Below are 19,019 nucleotides of genomic sequence, written 5' to 3'. Positions count from 1 at the left end.
TGCGTAATTTAAAGCAAATAAAGTACTCAATAAGCATAAGCCCACTTCACAAAAATATGTTATGAAACGCCAGACTGGAGTTTACAATTTGCATGTATGTCTGCCTATTTGTAAATTCATGAACCATTCAAGAAGCAACCATGAAAATCTGTGCAATGCGTACTCCTGAGATAGTCCGCAGTGGGGGAATCTTGGTAGTACGTGTGGTTAGCAAAAAATGTGCATCTGTGCAATAACCTCTGTTTAAAGTGTGGGTTCAACTTGTGAAACTCCCTCCGATATGTCAACCTGAAACATGAGTGCGTTTCTTAACCTTTGCCACTGTGAAACACATTGGCTCTTAACTTTCTACGGATTACATTTACATGAGTTTATTAGTAGAGAATGACCATACAAAACTGATGTGCTGTGGGTGTTCCAGGCATTTAACGACATACCAACAACTGCAATAATTCTACCATTCTCAAAGGCATTTCCTAGCCTTGAGTGGAATCTACAGTCAGAAAATTCAAGAAATCATGATTCTGAGACCCAGGATTTAGCGTTTCCAACTGAAAGGAGTAAGTTGGTTACCCTGTAAGCATCTGTTCACGGCACGTAATGCTATAGATTCTCATGCTTTGCATACTCCTGCCATCTAGTGTTGGGTCCTGATGTGTACAAGTTGTTTGTCTTCAAAGAAGTCTTTAGAGTCACTAGGTAGAGCGCCTCCTCCTCTTGGTGATAATGCACATGGGCATAGACTACCTTGTTAAGATTTTCCCGCAGACAGATAATGGAGTGTGAAAGTAAGTGGTAAGTAAATAGATGTCCATGCATATAAGAAAAGAAACTGCAATGGCTACAGGTGTCCATGGAGGAGGGCGGCACATGTGAATCTACAGCATTACACGCCATGAACAGATGCTTACAGGGTAAGTAACATTCAGTTTGAGGCATGTGTGGCTGTTGATACACTTGCTTTGCATAAACTGTAAAGCAGCCCTCATCAGAAGCTATTGGCTAACCTGTGGGCATTGTAGTTGTTTGGAAAACAGTACTTAGCATTACCTGACCCATGCTAGCTTGTTGGTGTACTAGAACATCCACCCAATAATGATGCTTAGTGAAAGTGTGTGATGTAGACCATGGATCTGCTTTACATATGCCAGCTATGGGAAAATTTCCTAGGAAAGCCACAGAAGCCCCTTTCTTTCGAGTGTGCTCTAGGAAGTGTATGTAGTTATTTTGGTTTAGCATACTATGTTTGAATGCACTTAACTATCCATCTGGCAATGCCTGATTTGGATATAGGCCTTCCTTTATGATGCATGGAGAGCTCTTTCCGCAACCGAGTCTGGTTGAAGGGGGTGGGGGAGGGGGGGGGGGGGGGGGGTGAACAGTACCTTAATTGAAAGAATTGGAAATGAAAGACTACCTTTAGAAGGAATTTGGGGTTGGTGAGGACCACCCTTTCTCTGTTTAGTTGGAAGGGTTCTTCTAAGGTTAATGCCTGAAGCTCACTAACATGTCTGAGTGAGGAAATAGCAATTAAAAATGCCACCTTCCAGATAGAAATTGAAAGGGACAAGTATGAAGGGGCTCAAAGGAGTCGTATAAGAACAATGTTAATATTCCGTGATTGTGCAGGTGGAACCAGTGGTGGAATTACTCTTTCAAGACCTTTCATGAAGGCCTTAATTACTGGCATTTTGAATAAATACCTGTGTTGCTTATTATGAAGATAGGCAGCTACTGCGACTAGATGTAATCTTATGGAGATGAATGCTAGGCCAGAGGGCTCTAAATCACGCAAGCAACAGACAATATTTTGTATTTTGGCATTAAAAGGTATAAATTTTTTTAAAATGACAATAGTATACAAATCTATTTCATTTAGCCGGATAGCATGCTCCTTTGGTAGGTCTATGGGCTTCTTTAAGAATGGTCATACTTTAGTGTTGTATGTATTGCTTTATTTGGAAACAACCAATAAAATACTTTTGAAATAATAAGAATGTTCATACTTTCAGGATGGAGATTAAGGTATCTGAATTCTATGACCTCAGGAGCCAGATCACCAGGTTGAGAGATTTGAGATGTGGGTGCCAGATTTCTCCCTGGTCCTGAGTGAGAAGGTCCAGCCTGTTGGGGAGCTTCTAGTGGGGTACTACAGAGGTCCAGTAACATTATGAGCCAGGGCTGACAAGCCCATGTGGGAGCTACCAGTATGAGATTTTTGCCAGAGCTTCCGAACCAGAAATGGAAGGAGAGGTAGAGGAGGAAAAGGGTAGGCAAATGTCCCTGACCAATTCAGCAATAGTGCGTTGCCGCAGACCAGGATTCCTTTTTTACCCTCAACTTACAGCTCCCCCTGCAAATACTGAAACGGGACACCAAACATTGGAGGGCGCTACCGCTTACATTGCTGGGCAGAGCGGCCCTCTTTAAGATGATGGCACTGCCCAGATTCCTATATGTCCTACACAACACACCATACCCAGTCCCCGACACATACTTTAGAGTGGTGAACTCAGAGTTGACAGCCCTTCTATGGGACGGGAAGCCGGCCAGAATAGCTGGACACAAATTGACGAGGAGCTGGTATGATGGCGGGATAGCTCTGCCAGACAAAGGCATATTACTGGGCCTCACAACTCACGGTAATTAATCAATGGGTACATGTTCCAGACACGGATCCCACATACCACTTGGACAGAATGACCCTGGGGGCTGGAGGGGTTAATAGAGCGCTCTATGCCCAACGTAGAAACAGCGGCTTCTTGGTCCCAGCGAGAGATACGATTCGTATATGGCATGCAGTTAACAGACACTTGGGGTGGGCGGATAGATTCACACAACACACGCCCCTATGGGATACAGGCCGATTGGGTACATTTGGCAACAGCAAAGGGTTTCGAAATTGGGACCTAATCGGAATCTCCCGGCTGGGGGACCTCTGGCGTAGTGGAAAAGGGGTCAGTTTTGACTATCTACAAGACCAGTACAAAATGGCCCCGAGGGAACAGTTTAGCTATATGCAAATCAAACATGCCATAGAGGCAGTTCTCCCTCCAGCCGAGATTCTCCCAGAGTCGTTCCCCCTAGAAGACCGATTGCTTACAGACCACTTTTACAAGCGAGCAACTTCACTAACATACAAAAAGATCATCAATAATCGAATGGATCCATTTGGCCGACTCAGGGAGGTTTGGCAGTTAGAAGTGGGAGAAATGGATGACCCGGACTGGCGAGACGCTGTGGCATCGCCTAGAGAGGTGGCAATCTCCTCCAAATTACAGCTGGTACAGTTCAAAATATTACATAGGTCTTACTACACCAGGGTAGTTCTACATAAGATGGGAAGATCCACTGACCCGAGTTGTCTGCGGCAGTGCGGGGACGTGGGCACCTTCCATCACACATTGTGGAACTGTCCAAAATTTAGACCGTACTGGGAGACAGTGCTGGAGATCATTGTAGAGGTAATAGGGAAACAAGTCCCAATGGAGCCCAAGTGCTGTCTTTTAAATGTATGGGGGCCTACGGACCTTACACACGCCGAACGACACTGGGCAACGACAGGCATGATGATAGCCAAGAGGAACATTGCACAAAAGTGGGGGGCCGGAAATATACCAGCGGCGGAGCAATGGAGGAATGATATAGATGCTGCTATGGTGGCGGAGATTGCCACATTTGTTAATAAGAAATGCCCCAAAATATGGAGTAGAATATGGGGAAGTGGAATATGTATAGAGGAGAGATATGTACCCCCCCTGAAGAGGACAATGACTCAGAGGATGATATGTAATAATGAATGTGGTGGTGTAGCCGAATATCGCTAAATGTATTGAAATAACTACTGAAATGTTTACAGGTGAAAATTGTACATGCGGATTTGTTGGTTTAATAAAAAATATTTTTTTAAAAGTGCGTTGCCGTTGGATTGTGGGCACCTGGAGGCGAAGTTTGGGCATTTGGGGTGGTACGCTTTTACGAACAGATCTATTGGAGGGACCCTCCCCATCTGAGGAAGTATGGGAAGAGGAATTGTGGGTAGAGTTCCCACTCATGGACTTGGTGCCGCATCCTGCTGAGTAGGTTGACAAAACCGCTGCCTGTTAATGAAGCTACTCCCCTAACAGATGAATGTGGTGATGGAGTCCAGTGCCAAATGGTCCGAGATGGGAGAGCTAGTTGTGGAGAGCGTGTTCCTGTAGGTAGTACATGGCTGTCACAATGTCTGTCGGCACAAGGGCAACATTAATGATAAGGTGAGGTAGGAAGGCTTTCAATGCTATGTGAACAGCTTGGAGCTTTAGGTAGTTGATGTGGAGACCCAGATATTTGTTCTCCCACAGTCCCTGTACTGTGAGATCCTATAGGTGTGCACCCTATTCAGTGAGTGATGCGTCTGTTGTGATGTGGGGAACAGGGTTGAGGAAAGGCCGCCCCTGTAATAGGTTGTTGATGTTCCACCACTGCAGAGAGTGCAGTGGCCTATCAACTAGATCTTCCCAATGACCCCGAGACTGAGATCCCTGTTGAGCTAAGCATTCCTGCAACTGACGCATATGTAGTTGTGTATGAGGTACTATGGCAATGCAGGAGGCCATCATGCCTAATAGACGCAGGACTGTCCTGACTTGAGTTGGGGATTTGGTTGAAACAATTGTATTAACGCCTGGAAAGACTGGATTCCTGAAGTATTGGGATAGGCTAGCCCTATTTGTGTGTTTGGAATAGCCCCTAGAGAAGAGTGAACCTGTAGGGGTTGAAGGTGAGACTTGGTGTAACTGATGGTTAAGCGATGGAGCAGATCTATTGTGACCTTAGTGAGGTATTGACACTGTTGGTGAGTGTTGGCTGCGATAAGCCAATCGTCCAGATATGGTAGTATGTGGACATTTTGCATGCTTAGGTGTGCAGCTACCACTGCAAGGCAGTTGGTGAATACCGGAGGTGCGGTAGTTACCCTGAAAGGGAGGACCTTAAATTGATAATGTTTGCCACCCACCACAAACCTGAGATATTGGCGATGTGTTGGGTGTATTGGTATGTGAAAATAGGCATCCTTTAGGTTTAGTGTAGCCATAAAGTCACCCGGTTGGAGAAGTGGGATCACATCTTATAGGGTTACCAGATGGATGTGCTCTCACAGGATGCATTTGTTTAGGGGCTCGAGGTCTAAAATTGACAACAAGGAGCAGTCCTCTTTGGGTATTAGGAAGCATAGTGAGTACACTCCTGTAGCGTGGTAATGTGTAGGGGAAGGCTCTATAGCTCCTTTGTGGAGGAGAGCTTTGACCTCCTGTCTGAGCAGTGTTTGATATTCCAGTGATAACCTGTGTTAATGAGGTGGCATGTTGGGAGGTGTGGGAATGTGCTCCAGACAATAGCCATATTGGATAACGTCCAACACCCACTGGTCTGATGTAACAGTTTGCCATGCTGGTAAGAAATGTAAGTGACCTCAGAATGGTGTTATGTGGTCGAGAGGTAATAGAGAGGAGTCATTGTTTGGTGTAGCTTTGCGTGGGAATCCACTTTTTCCTCTACCTCTGGAATTGTTACCTCTATAGGACCCTCTGAGATAACCCAGAGGGGAGGTATGTTGACCCCGATTGCGTTGGTATGAGGTGGAGGTGTCAGAAGAGGTTACTTTGGAACCTCCACACAAGTTGGGGTGGCGAAAGGGGCCACGGGTAGCAGGTGTTTGGAGAGCCCCCATTGCTTTTGCCATATCTGTCTTTTTATTTTCTTAAATGTTTGGTCCACCTGAGGCCTTTATCGAATAGCATGTTCAGCACATTTAGTTGAACCGCTCGTTCGAAACCAGAAATAAGGAGCCATGCATACATTCACAGAAGGATACTAGTATTTAATTACCTTGGTTGCAGTGTCAGCTGAGTCTTCAGAGACAAGTTCTTGGCCCTGCTTCTTGTGCTCATCTGGGAGGTCTTGGAGACGGTCCTCCATCTCAACCCAGTGAGCACAATTGTACCTTGCAAGAAGGACCATACAGTTGGTGATATGCCAATGGTTGGCTGATTGTGCTCCAACCCTTTTCCGTGCCGCATCTATACATTTATATTCTTTATCAGGCTGCTGGGCATCTCCACTGGCCTATGAATTTTAGGTAACCAGGGAGTCTGGTAGAAGTTGGCCCCGGATATACAAGGGGTCCGATGGGGAGGCCTTATACTTTATCAACCCCGAGTGTTAAAACACAAAAGGTCTAATAGCATCTTTAAAAATGTTTTCTGTATGCCTAAGCACGCCCTTGAGCATTGGGCGGTATTGTGCAGCTCTGTGAGAGGAACAAAGTGTTTCAAAGAGGAAATCTTTTTCTAAGGGCGCTTTATAGATTTCCACTTGATGGAAAGAGGCAACTCTACCTACAAGCTCCCGATAGGATGTGGAGTCATCAGGAAGGGAAAGGTCAGGCAGGATAGAGATCCAGGTTTGTGTCCTCTGGTGGGTCTATATCATAGAAATCCCAGGGGTCGTTATGTGGTGGAGTACCAAAAGTGTCCTGTCCTTCAGCATGCCCAGCTATATCAGAATGTGAAGACTCCAGACGTGAAATATCCAGTGGGCCCCCCCTATAGAATGTGGTGGAGAGGCTGGAGGTGGTGAGGGTGGTGCAAGAGGTGAAAGACCAGTGGCTTTGCCTTCTAGCGGTGTTTCGCAGGAACCGGTATATCCTGAACTTCCTGGAAAGACAGTCTATTGGGTGGTGGGGGATACGGAGCAAAAAAGCGGGCAAGGATTCGCCCCGTATGAGGCTGGGTGACCATCTGTTTTTGTCTAGCATCCAGTGGCTCTTGGAGTTGATGGAGTATTGGCTCCACTGGCCTGCGGAATCAGGCTTCAATGTCTGCTTCAAATATTCGGGTCAGACAGGTTTCTGCACCAAAGCTCTGCTCGGCATCCAATTTGTGGGCAGACGGTGAAATTCGGCTTGGCACAGAGGGTTGGGCAGGCACCCGCTGGCATTCGGAGACCAAAGTTGTCAATGCCAATTGTTTCAGCTTTGGTTGCTAGCCGGAAGGCAGAGCATCCGAAACAGTTGCTCGGTGCCGACCATAGCCAGCTGCCAGTGTTGGACCGAGGAACATTAAACACCAGCTCAACTGTCTGTGAGTACAGTATGCTGTACTCACAGACTGTTGTTCATCAACCTCACCATAACTCAAAGGTCTGGAGTGCCCTCTCTGCTCCTCTATGTCAAGCAGACACGTGCAACAGTCTAGAAGGAGCGGCAGGCGTTGAAATCAGCTTCTCTGTGTTCCAGCAACAGGCTAAGATTGCAGATCTGGAGTAAGATGGTCTGCGGTTACTTCACGTAGCAGCGAGGACAATAACGGAAGGACATCCATTCCATCACCAGCAATGCATTCTTGGAAAACTCAACAGAGACTGAAGAAGGCCCTATGGGGGTGCGGTCGAAGCGAATCTACTCAATGAGATAGCTATACCTAGATACGAACGAATTGGAAATGCGATTGAAAAACAACACCGAAGGGGAAGGTGGTGAGCGAACCGAAAAGAGCACGGTGACTGTGTTGACTGAGAATGCAGGCCCACAAGTCTGAACCCAACGGCAGAAAGAAAACAATCAAACAATGGAGTCAAAGCCCATGCACATTATCACCAAAAGGAGGAGTCACTACCTGGTTCTTCGAAGAAGTCTTTCGAGTTACAACTTGCACACATCCGGACCCAAAGCAAGATGGCAGGAGTATCCAAAGCATGTGTATCTGCAGTCACACATGCCTTGAACATTTTATTTTAAATTCTAACGGGATGCTTGTGTTGGCACAATATATGAATTGGGCCCCCTCACCAAAAGGTTTCATTTAAAGCAATGAAAAATTGATTAAATAAGATTTGAAGTATTGTAAAATAAGTACCTGATGGCCAACACATTGAAGTTTCCAAGGCTGAGATCCAAAATCTGATTATCTGCTCTGGCGAGGCCAAAGCCCACAGTAAGAACTGAGAGAATCAAAGTAAGCAGTCGTCCCAAAACAAAAAGAATAGCCCACAAGGTAAATCTAAAGAGAAAAATAAAAGTACACATGTTAATGAGTCTACAATGCTGCCATGAAAATCTTGCTTTCTGAAGACCAGTTTAACCTGCACACAAACACACACAACCATCCAGCACCACTAAACATCACCGTCACCCTATTCCACTAAGATTCATGTACGCAGAGAATGCTGGGAGTATCCTTTTGTAAAACACTTTGGTTCAGAATAATTTCTAGGAGGAAAATCAATCACCTCATGCCACTTCTATGGAAAGACCGGAGGCAAATATTCTGCTTTTCCCTTAAGCAGCAGTGACAACCAAATATTGCTAACAGTTAATGACAAACTTAATGGCTTCTACAAAAAAACAAAAGGTGATCCAAATGTCCAATAATTAGTACCACATCAATAACTTCAAACAGTGCAGTCATTGTAGCCTCTTTTCATTGTTGCTATTGGCTGGAGTCAAGTACATTCGTCATCAGCTTGCTTTAATATTGTCATGGTAATCTAACATTGCTTATTTATGGCTTGATTAATTGGTTTGTGGTAACATGATCTATTCTTTTCATTGATGGGTGCCCACTTGTTTGCTTTTTCCTTCCAATGTATCCGGTCCTTTTAAGAAGCCTTGTGTCAGCTGTTCTCCTTGCAGCAGGGCTCTGCTACGTTTGGCCCTTCAGTGGCACAGGTGCAAGCTAGAAGACATGCACCTCACTCTTCTGTTGCGAAGGTGTGGTGACTTTCTGCTGGTAATGTGGTTGTACAGTTAAACTTCCCCTATGAAGAAATCGGCCCTCACATCGCATCTATCCACCCTAGCTGCTCACTTACAATCACACCACTTCCCTGTGTATAGCCTAATAGAGGTTGTAACAATTAAAACTCTGCTTTGCAGATAGCTGAAGTCTGTATTCTCTATTTTTAGTGCCCCCTCCATCAGACGTTTGCCCATATATATGTCCATGGGTTCCAGAGACCAAACTGAATTCAGACAGTGGCCCAACTCTAACCACTGGGGAGGTAATTTATTATCATATTTTACAACTTCACTGACTTTCACAGCCAATTACAAGTTTAGTGGGTATAATTTCTCCTTTTCTTTGCTACATAACTGGTATCCAGATGGCCCAAACAAGCTGAAGGAGCCTGTGGTCATGTTTATGTTAGGAGAAAATCTATCCCACGTCAGCACCTCTACTGTCCACGGGACATTTGAATTTGAATCCTTTTTCAAATTCAAATGTTCCCTGGACAGTGGAGGTGCTGATGTGGGAGAGCTTTTCTGATAAAGCACTGGTACCGCTAAGTACTTATTTGACTAACAATACATGTATCCTCCTTTTAGAACTACAAAAGCAAAAAGGGTGCACCCCCGAACAAGGTAAGACCTCTTCACGTCAGAAGGCCCCCCTTTCACCAGGGCTTAAAATGTTTAGTAACAGTTGGAAAACTCAATATTATTGAAACAAATGGAAGATAGAGTGAGCTTCACCAAGATAATTGTGAAAAATAAAAACAGGCCTTCCTCGCCTAAAACAAAACAATCCGCACCAAAACACTTATTATTGCCACAGGACCAAGGTGTGCTAGATATGAGGGACAGAATACTTCTTTGGAGGATGAATCACTTTATGAACCTCAGTCTACTACTATCTCCCATATAACCCTTTCTAGACTCTTCCCTCCTCTATTCCTCCTTGACCCAAACCAAACCTCAATTTACTTTTATGATCTTCAAAATAACACATCCTAGACTCTTTCCTCCTGTATCCCCCCCCTTTGACTCATCTCAAACTTCATTTTACTACAACGAGTTCCCCAATAACCCTTTCTAGACTCTCACCTCCTCTGTTCCTCCTTTGACTCATCCCAAACCTCCTCTAATTCATATTATCTACTAAATAAAACTATCTAGACTATTCCTCCTTTATCCTCTTCAATCAAACCAACACATGTCCACCGCTCAAACTAACAACGTATATTTCCCTATACTAATCCTTTGGGTTCTGGAGTAGTGTGCTACTTGCCGAAAAGTGCTTCAACGCCACATCAAGGGTAGTAAGCACTATACAATTACACTAAAGACTCAGGGCACTTTCAAGGTGGAGACCAATAATTCTGGCTGCCTCGGGAGAAAGACTATGACAGAAAACGTAGTGTAGTAGAATAGCGATACTCAACAGGCTACCAGATAGTCAAACTTGACGCAGTCTCCGAGAGCTGCATTTTATGTTCAATTTTCAGATTATGGATATCCAACAACATAGAGGTCAGGAATAGGCTCAGAGCAGAATGTCCTAGATCTTGATCCAAAGACCAGGTTTCCTTTACCCGTGAGAAGGACACCCATAATGCACAGGTTGATGGCAAAGTTGCATGAAATCATACGAAAGAGCTCAATAGGCCCTAGCAGGAGTTCCAAGAAAATTGTAATCTTTGGATTGTAAATATGGCTTTCATGGCCAAAGACAACAAAACCATGGTTGATCCCAACATTCTTGCAAATTAGGCCCAGGGAAATACTGCCCGTCTGCTATGGAAACGTCCAGAATCAAGTTTGGTCAGACTGGATCTTAAGTTGGGAAATCTATATTCTGAATCTGGCTCAGAGGCTCCTCTTTTGCAACCAATTTGGAAAGGCACTATGTCTTTTTGTTTTTACCTTCATGGCATTGGATAAGCCTCACTGGTCTTTTAAAATAAGGATTTAAAGAATCTTTGTAAGATGACGGCCTACTGCTTCTGATCAATTGCAAAGCCTCCATAGCTATAACTCTGGCAAGTGTTGAGGCAAAGGAATTCAGAGAAAGTTTGTCACGTCTCCTTCTAGAGGCCAGGGACACAGAGGCCCTTTCTAAGGAAGTACAAAATAAAACATCGCCTCCTAGTCAGGATTTACTGGTAAGCCTCAGTTTCATCTCAAACATAAAATTGGGGAGCAGAATACAACACTTTTCACAACTGGGAAAAACCAGCATCAGGTGCTTCGATGCTTCAGACCATAGAAGAGTTTTAACTGGTTGGCCGTAAATAATCATATTTTCTGAATTGTAACAATGTCTGATAAACGAGGAGATTGTAGAACTAGAGTGAAAGGGAGCAATACAGATGTCCACTCCGCAAAAAAAACGGTTTTATTTGCAACATATTTTTTGTCAAAAAGTAAGACTAGGGCTTTTGCTTGTGAGCAATCTGAAAAAGCTCAGTTCATGGATCTTGCATTGGCAATTCAAGATGGAAAGGATCCATCTCTTGGGAAACATTCACCATCCTCTATTGCCAACAGCACACCAAATCGCTACAATCTGTTTGGAGAGCACAGACCTTCAAATCTGCTGCTTCATCCGTCAGTCTCTCCTCAACACCATGGTATTTTGATGCCTCCTGTAACATAATGCCCAAGGGATCAGATGTTCAAGTCCCAGAAGCAACTATCACTATTTGACTGGGCAACCCTAGTTATCGAAATTTTTCAGAATCTGAGCTTCATCAACTAACCAAAGTCAGATCTCGCCCCAAAGAAGCAGATCAAGGTTCCTGGGTTTTCGTAACTATACAACTGCCTTCAACAAAACATCACAAGACCCACTCTGTCCCTAAACTAGGAGTCATTGAGGCAACTTGTAAGACTGGTCGGAGTTCTCTCATTATCACAGTGGGCCATTTTCACTTACCCTCACACTACACAGTTCTCCAGAGACTAAAGTGGATTCATTTATAGAAAAAGCTGTAAAATACATCATTGAGAGCACTTTTAGCAGAAACCACACTGTAGCTTCAAAAGTGGTTCAAACACATGGAGGGATGAAATGACAATCTTTGGATCCTTGTGACCATAATAATATTATCAGATGGTAGCAAGACAGAATAGGGGCCGGATGGGTGCACGGACCACTTGAGGCATTTGGCAAAAGCAGGAATATCAACTCCACAAACTGCCTGCAGTTCCTGGCAAGGTACTTTTCAGGAAAATGCTGGAGGAAGGACAAACTGCTGCTTCCTGCTGAAGATCGTCCGAGTGTCTTTTCGCAGAGACATACATTGTGGTGAACTGGAACTCCAGAATCCATTCAAACTCCAGTGATTGGATACTAAACCCTCAGATATTTCAGATGGTGATGCAGATTTGGAGCATGTGCAAGATATAGATGCTTTCTACCGGTCGGATTAGCATACTAGAACAGTTTTACAGCTGGCACTAGATCCGGAGGCATTTGATACAGACACTTTTCTGCAGGAATTGCACATCGAGATCCATTATAGGTTTCCTCCATTAGTTAAATTTCTTCAGGTCACCATCCGTATAAGACTATGAGGCAGAAATCGATCTAGTGACACCCTTTTGGACGTCACAAATAATACCTTTTGCACCTATTCCATCAATCCCCATCTTCTCTAGTCCTGCTTTCGTAGATTCCCCAAACTCATACGAATCCCTAAAACCCTTTGATCGTGTCAGGGAATCTAATTCGGATGGTGTCGAGAACACCTTGAGAAGACAGCAATTCGCAAGCTTATCACAAACCGCTTCTTTTTACATTCCACAAGCCTGGGCCTTTGGAACTCCAAGAAGGTGCAAGTTGGTCTGCAGTGGATGGACAATTGATTACTCAAATGATACCTGGATCCTTTGGAAGGATATGTAACAAATAGTGGTTTTCCTTTGGAGCTGCTGTTTTAAGTATCCTGCTCCCCATTTTGTAACTTCCAGTCATAAAGAAACTTTAAGGGACTTTGCTTCAGTTCCCCAAAACACAATATTCTTCAACTGGGATAGGAATATGGTTCTGAGATTTTTAGAGAGCTTACCAGATAATTCAGAGGTCTCTCAAAAACAATTATCCGTAAAGTTGACCATGTTACTTTGCCTGGTTTCCTGCCACAGAATGTCAGATGTTATGACTTTGGATTTAGACAGTAGGGTATTAATATTAGGAGCTTGAAGGAATATGCAAGAATGATTTGGGGGTGGAATCAAGCCAAGATTGCCAGCCGATTAATTTTTTTAACAAATCTTGTGCTCCAATGTCTTTGGGCACACTGGTGATGGGAGGTGTGCAGTTAGACAAAATGATTGACTAGGCAGACTAATCAACTGTTACTGCTTTCAAAAACATTTAACACAATTTAATGTAGGACTTCTTATATGACTGCATAGCTGTGTATTAAGATATTAGTCGCCTTCGATACTGCAAAAGTTTCTACCTTTCATGTCTGAAACTTTTTATTCAATTAGTGACATGCAGGTGGGTATTATCCCATGCAGATGACGAATTTCATACTGTTCTAAAGGTGCATTATTTAGGGATTGTTAATTGCATCCAGATTGTGATAACTCAGAAGTATTGTTTAATTACTACTTGAGTTTGTTGGAGATGGATAAGCTTCAAGTTGTATTTTGTTCACGAAGAGAGACCAAAGGCAAGACTAATGAAGACGAAGAAACAGTGATAAAGACACAGCCTAGAAACAAAAAGGCTAAGATAGCTTAGCTGCTCAGTGTTACTGATGTGATAACTACTTGTATGATATTTCCTTCACATGTGTTTTCTCATGGAGCTATGAGTTTTGTAGCTGACCATTTGCTATTTTGGCACATGCTGCTTTTTGGAACAAAGCAAGTACAAGTAATACGCTCCCCATTGTGTCACTGTCAATAACAGAACTAACATTTCCACACCTAAAAGCAAGGATATTTTGCATCCTTCCATTAAAAAAAGGCAAAGAAATAAAAAACAAATTCATAAAAAAATGGCCCGATTTTGCATCTGGCATGATACTGAATTCAGCAACAATTCCAATGACTTCATTTGAGAAAATTCACAATCAAATAAAAGGGGCACGGTTTATCTTGAACGCAACCAGTCACTATAGTCTGATCAAGTATGTTGAGCCACTTAGTAGGATCTTCAGTCATTCATCAAAGATTATATGCAATGTGCTGATAAATTAGTCTTACTCTTTGAATAGCTGTTCACAGCAGTCATGCATTTTAAATGCCTCATGTATGTTTAGTTGCTGAACATTTTTTCTTCCCATAAAATGTCTTGCATAATATTCACCTTTATATTTCTTCCAGCTTGTATATGTATTCACTATGCACTTATGGTGCAATATGATGAAATGCTGTATGCTTATATAGAATTGTGCCTAGTGACTTTCACAAATTCCAATTTAAAAAGCTGCCAACTTAGGACAAGAATAAATGAGTAAAACTGACATCTGCTCCCTTAGGCCTCAAAAAACGCAGACACATGAAGCTCACTTAATGTTTTCATAAACAAGGTTGCCTATATTACTTAGTAGCGTAGCACTGCATACCAAGTTATTGGACTAAAGCCACATTCTATTTAAGTGGCTAGTGGTGGCTGGTCCGTGATTGGTCAGCCCACTCCAAGAGCCAAGACCTTGTATTATTAACTTTAGCAAAGTGAAGAGCAAAGATGGCAATTGCTCACACATTTCAAAATCCTTTTGGTCACAGGTTTAACAAATATTGTACCTGCATTCTTGGCGTGCACAGGTGTGCAATCTCAAACACCTGCGCAGAAGCAGGTATGGGGTGTCCGCTGCGACTGAACATTAACGGTCTTCAAAACTAGATTTCTTGGCCATGCTCAAGATTGAAGCTAGTCTAAAGAGAAGACGCTACTATGAGAGACCAGTCACACTACTAGAAGATAGGTGATTAGAGGAAAAGGGGTGACTTGCTGGGCTGGCTGCACACTGTTACCAATGACCATGCGTAGACATCTTTTCTGGTTCCAGTGACTATGGTGAGAGGAAGCTGGGACCAGCTGAGAGACTAGCAGGCTGGGGCAGGGCTCAAGTTCTTAGGCTCTAGGCTGTGCCAGGGTGCTGTAATGCTCATTCAGGGTAAACTGAGCCGGCTGATGGGATTTCAGGTTTAGGGCTGCAGGAGCCCTGGACAGAACCTCTAATGTGAAGAGAGAGCAGGGTGGGTATAAAGACAGGGTACGTGTCCCACCAAGGCATAGCTAAAGTGAGGCAGCATCACCCCTGCTCTCCCTTCTTAATACCTTGAGCAGGCCACTAATGAGAGAAGAGGGACTTTAAGACATACATTATATCTGCATTTCACAAATTGTGACTACAGGAGTAAACCAACTGAAAACCTGTTTTATTACATTATGCACTAGGATTAACCTACAAAATGACAAATGTGCGTCTTACACATTCCTCTTCAAAGTTCATGTAACACAACAGCATAAAACTGTAAAATAATACAGCTCTTGAAACGCAGTAAAATCTCACCATACAGCAAACTTCTCTGCTGGGTGGTTGATTCACAGAAAAAGTAAAAATATGTAATATTCTGTAGTTTGGTGTAAAATGAAGAGTACGTATACAACAGCAGGCACATGAACAAGAGAACATGAACTATGTGCTGGCTGTGACTAACCTACAGAGGCTGTTATTTCAAGGCTACCTTTAGAACTGCCTTCCTGATTTTTCAGCTGGTTAATTTAAATGCATGAAAGTAACCAATAGAGGGGCTTCGATATGCTTGCAAACATAACTTCTCTGCTGGGGCATTTTAAAGTCTGTGCTAAAACTTAATTGGGTAAACATCTAAAAAAAAAAAAAAAGTACTCTGTTTTGCGAGATGCTGCTGCGGACTCCGTCCTTCAATATAACTCTGGAGAGCCTAAATATATAAAAAGGTAGGTGTCGCTCTGAGACGATATATATATATTTTTTTAAAAGGTAATTTGACCTATTTTGTATTTACTGGTTTAAATGTGAATTGTGTGACAATGGAAAGGACGGTTCGCTCAATCAACATTACCATGATGTTATAAATTCAGGCTGTAGAATGGAATGGAAAAAAAAAAAAAAACAGCTTACCCTTTCTGATATTTTTCGTTGCTGAAGTAAAAGAGACGGGAGGTGTGGAAAAGGAACTCCACGAAATAATGAAGCACCAGCAGGACTAGACCAAGACGATTCAAACTGGGAAAATAAGAAAGCAATAAAGTCATTTATTTTTGCAAAACTTAGCGGAAATCAGCTGTAGATCTTTTAGTTATTATCTACTTACTTCAGCAGATACGCCCCTGCAATGTGAAAAAGGTAAAGGCCAATGTAGACGAGCTGCCGAGGAATATCTTCCTATTGGAATGAACATGGATTAAGAAAAGACAGGTCTTTAAGAGCGGAAGGAGCCAATATAAAAATATTTATGACATCAGAAATTAACTCTTTATACTGTTATTAAAAACTTCTACAAAGGGGAGTAACATTTTGTAAGAAATACCATTGAGAAGACTGAAGGACAGGGTGGCAACACTACTTCTAACAAAGGTAGCCTTAATAGGGAAACCCAAGGTCCCTAATGCCAGGGACAGTCTGGAATAAATGATTTGGTTTAGGGTTCCAAGATAGTAACCCAGGATTATCACTGGGACCAACTGTAACACGACTGAGGTTCCTTCAGACCATGGGCATAATACAGCTCTTTGCCCACAATCGAGTCTTCAAAACAGGCTATGAGTCGGAGGACCTCAGACGAAGTCAACACTATCTTTTGAGGCCAGGAAGGAGTCAAACCCTGTCAGACGCAGGTAACTACAGATATCCCCATTATGCTTATTCGTGCTCTCTCATGCCAGGAGCCCGTTTCTGACACCAGGAGGTCAAATATGAACGCAAGTACCTCTCCCTTCAAAGAGCCATTAACCAAGTGACAACATTCAGGAACGAAATCCACCTATTACACACCCGTCTGGGTGTAGGCTCATGCTGCTATAGGGAAAACAAACTCCCTGTGAGATATTAAAGGCACTGCTCGCTGGAGAGATGATTATTCCAACAGAGTCACACCATCTGTTTCCCTTGATAAGGTTTTGGAAAATTGGAGCTAGAATCCATTACATTCCTACACCTACATTACAAATGCAATAAATTAAAGTTAAAACGTACTAAATAAAAACATTTAACCAAATCTTCGTAATTTCTAGATTCATATATTTCTCATTTCATCTCCAAAAGAGGCAATTGCAGTATCAAAATAATATTACTGTCCAGGCCTTAATTTAAGACTTCTACATACGTTTAATACCATTCACTCAATTATTACACAGGCCATAGTCTTATCTTTGCTTAAGTCATTTTCGAGCGTTAGCTCAGAATAACATAAGTGCACACAGAGGTTAAAATTCAAGCAAGAGGTTTGATGCCTCTGTTTCCTAAGTATTATATCTCCTATATAAAAGAACTTTTGAAAAGTTAACTCCTGTATACAAGTATATGGTATTTCTATAGCGCAAACCTAGCCAAAAAGCAGCATAGATCTTCACCTGGTCAAAGAGAAGCATAAAGGCAACAAGTAAGAGGAGATGGGATGTGTATGGTTAATACATTATGATAGTGTTATTTAAAGTGATGAGTCTTCAAATCTTTCTGAAATTGGAACAGCACTGGGGTTGGTCCTGTTGGATACAGGGCTGTTGATCCGGATCTTGGGTTTCATAGGTGAAAAAGGCCGGATATCTTGTTTTTTTACTTCTTTACACTTCTTAGTCTGCAGTCTGATGGTGTCCTGACTGTGTGCAGAGATTAATCACATGCTGAAGTTACATGCAAGATAAATGTAATGTAAATAATGCAGCTGATTTTGAAGATGACGGGAGCCGGCAAGGGGAGCCAATGAAGGTCCATCAGGATGGGGGTGATGGATTACATTTCCTCAGGCCACGATCGAGATGGACTGCAGCATGTATGATGCTCCTAAAGGGTGCTAGTGTGGAGTCTGGGAGGCCATCCAGAAGGGCATTACCACCATCCAGATGCAGGAGTACAAGTGCTTGAACATCAGTTCTTAAGTCACTTTTTGGAAGAAATAGTTTGACTCTTTAGATGAGAGCGGTGGTACAGGTGGTCTTTCTTTTTTGGCAGGGTGTTCCTGGAGGGGGGAGGTTAATTGACTAGCCATTCTGTAAAAGCTGGTGTTCAAAGCAGTCATGGTCCAAGTCACTGAGCCAGATTTGCACTGCGTCTGGTTTATTGTTCTCAGCAAATTACACAAATTGTCTTTGTTGGGCTGAGCTTTAGGTTGGTGCTGGACAACCAGCTCTGGATGATGGTCAAGCAGTGTCGTAGGCACTGGATGTCTGAAGCAGAGTCGACTTTCAAGTAGAGTTGTGTATCATCGATATATTGGTGAATTGCCATGCTGTTATCTTTAAGTAGAGCATGAAGCGGTTCCACATAGAGGTTGGCGATGAAAGGAGGTAGGGGGGGCTTAACAGGGGATCAGGATCTTTGTGAAGGACATTGGTGGTGAATCCCATTCGGGATACCAGGGTGTGCAGGAGGGTGGGATGGTCAGCCATGAAGAAGGCAGCCGAGAGGTCCAGTAATATCAGGAGGCAGGGGGTCATCTTCATGTGGTCAAGAAGGGATTATCCAGGATGTAGAAGGTAGCCATCTCCGTGCTGCAGCGTCATCTGAAGCAAGACTGGTAGTTATGCAGCAGATGGTTAGCCTTTATGTGGTCTTGGAGTTCAATATAGACTGCTTTCTCAATAATCCTGCAATGTGAAGTAGGTTAGTGATAGGAATAGGTTATCAGACTCTAGTGTTTGTTGGTTTTTTGTTTAAGGAGTGGGAGGATCTTGAGCCAGTCTTGCGTAAGCCTGGGCGGAGTTGGTACTACGCGGAGGTCCACGGAGTTGGGGACAAACTCCATGGAAACTCAGCTCCGCTGCCCGCCTCCACGCCCCAGGAAGAATTACTTTAAATATACGTTAAAGGTAAAAAAATAATCACTTACCTTGACTGCGGCGTCCCTGGTCGGCAGTCCTCCTCTCCCTCGGTTTTGCGATGAAATGTATATGCGCGTGCCCTCGCAAGAGCATTTCTCACGAAGAATGCGCAGATTATCGTGAAACCGAGGGAGAGGAGGACATCAGACAGGGGATGCCGCAGTCAAGGTAAGTGTTTATTTTTTTACCCCCCACTAGGATAGACCTGGC

General features: G+C 43.2%; 1 protein-coding gene across 1 annotated transcript in view; it reads right to left on the bottom strand.

The window, feature by feature from the left end:
* The window catches only part of TRAM1 (translocation associated membrane protein 1), a 201,876-nt gene that overhangs the window by 61,597 nt on the left and 121,260 nt on the right, over positions 1-19,019 (bottom strand). Inside the window, exons 7-9 of the mRNA XM_085605459.1 lie at positions 16,085-16,155; positions 15,892-15,996; positions 7,899-8,042 (exon numbers count right to left, since the gene is read on the bottom strand). Of these exons, the coding sequence (XP_085461585.1) occupies positions 7,899-8,042; positions 15,892-15,996; positions 16,085-16,155 (320 nt within the window). The remainder of the gene's footprint in view (positions 1-7,898; positions 8,043-15,891; positions 15,997-16,084; positions 16,156-19,019) is intronic.

The sequence above is a fragment of the Triturus cristatus genome, chromosome 5_1 (assembly GCF_964204655.1).
Source record: "Triturus cristatus chromosome 5_1, aTriCri1.1, whole genome shotgun sequence".
In the NCBI taxonomy this organism is placed as follows: domain Eukaryota; kingdom Metazoa; phylum Chordata; class Amphibia; order Caudata; family Salamandridae; genus Triturus; species Triturus cristatus.
Note: the sequence above shows the minus strand (reverse complement) of the source record. Positions and strands in the feature narration are given on the sequence as shown.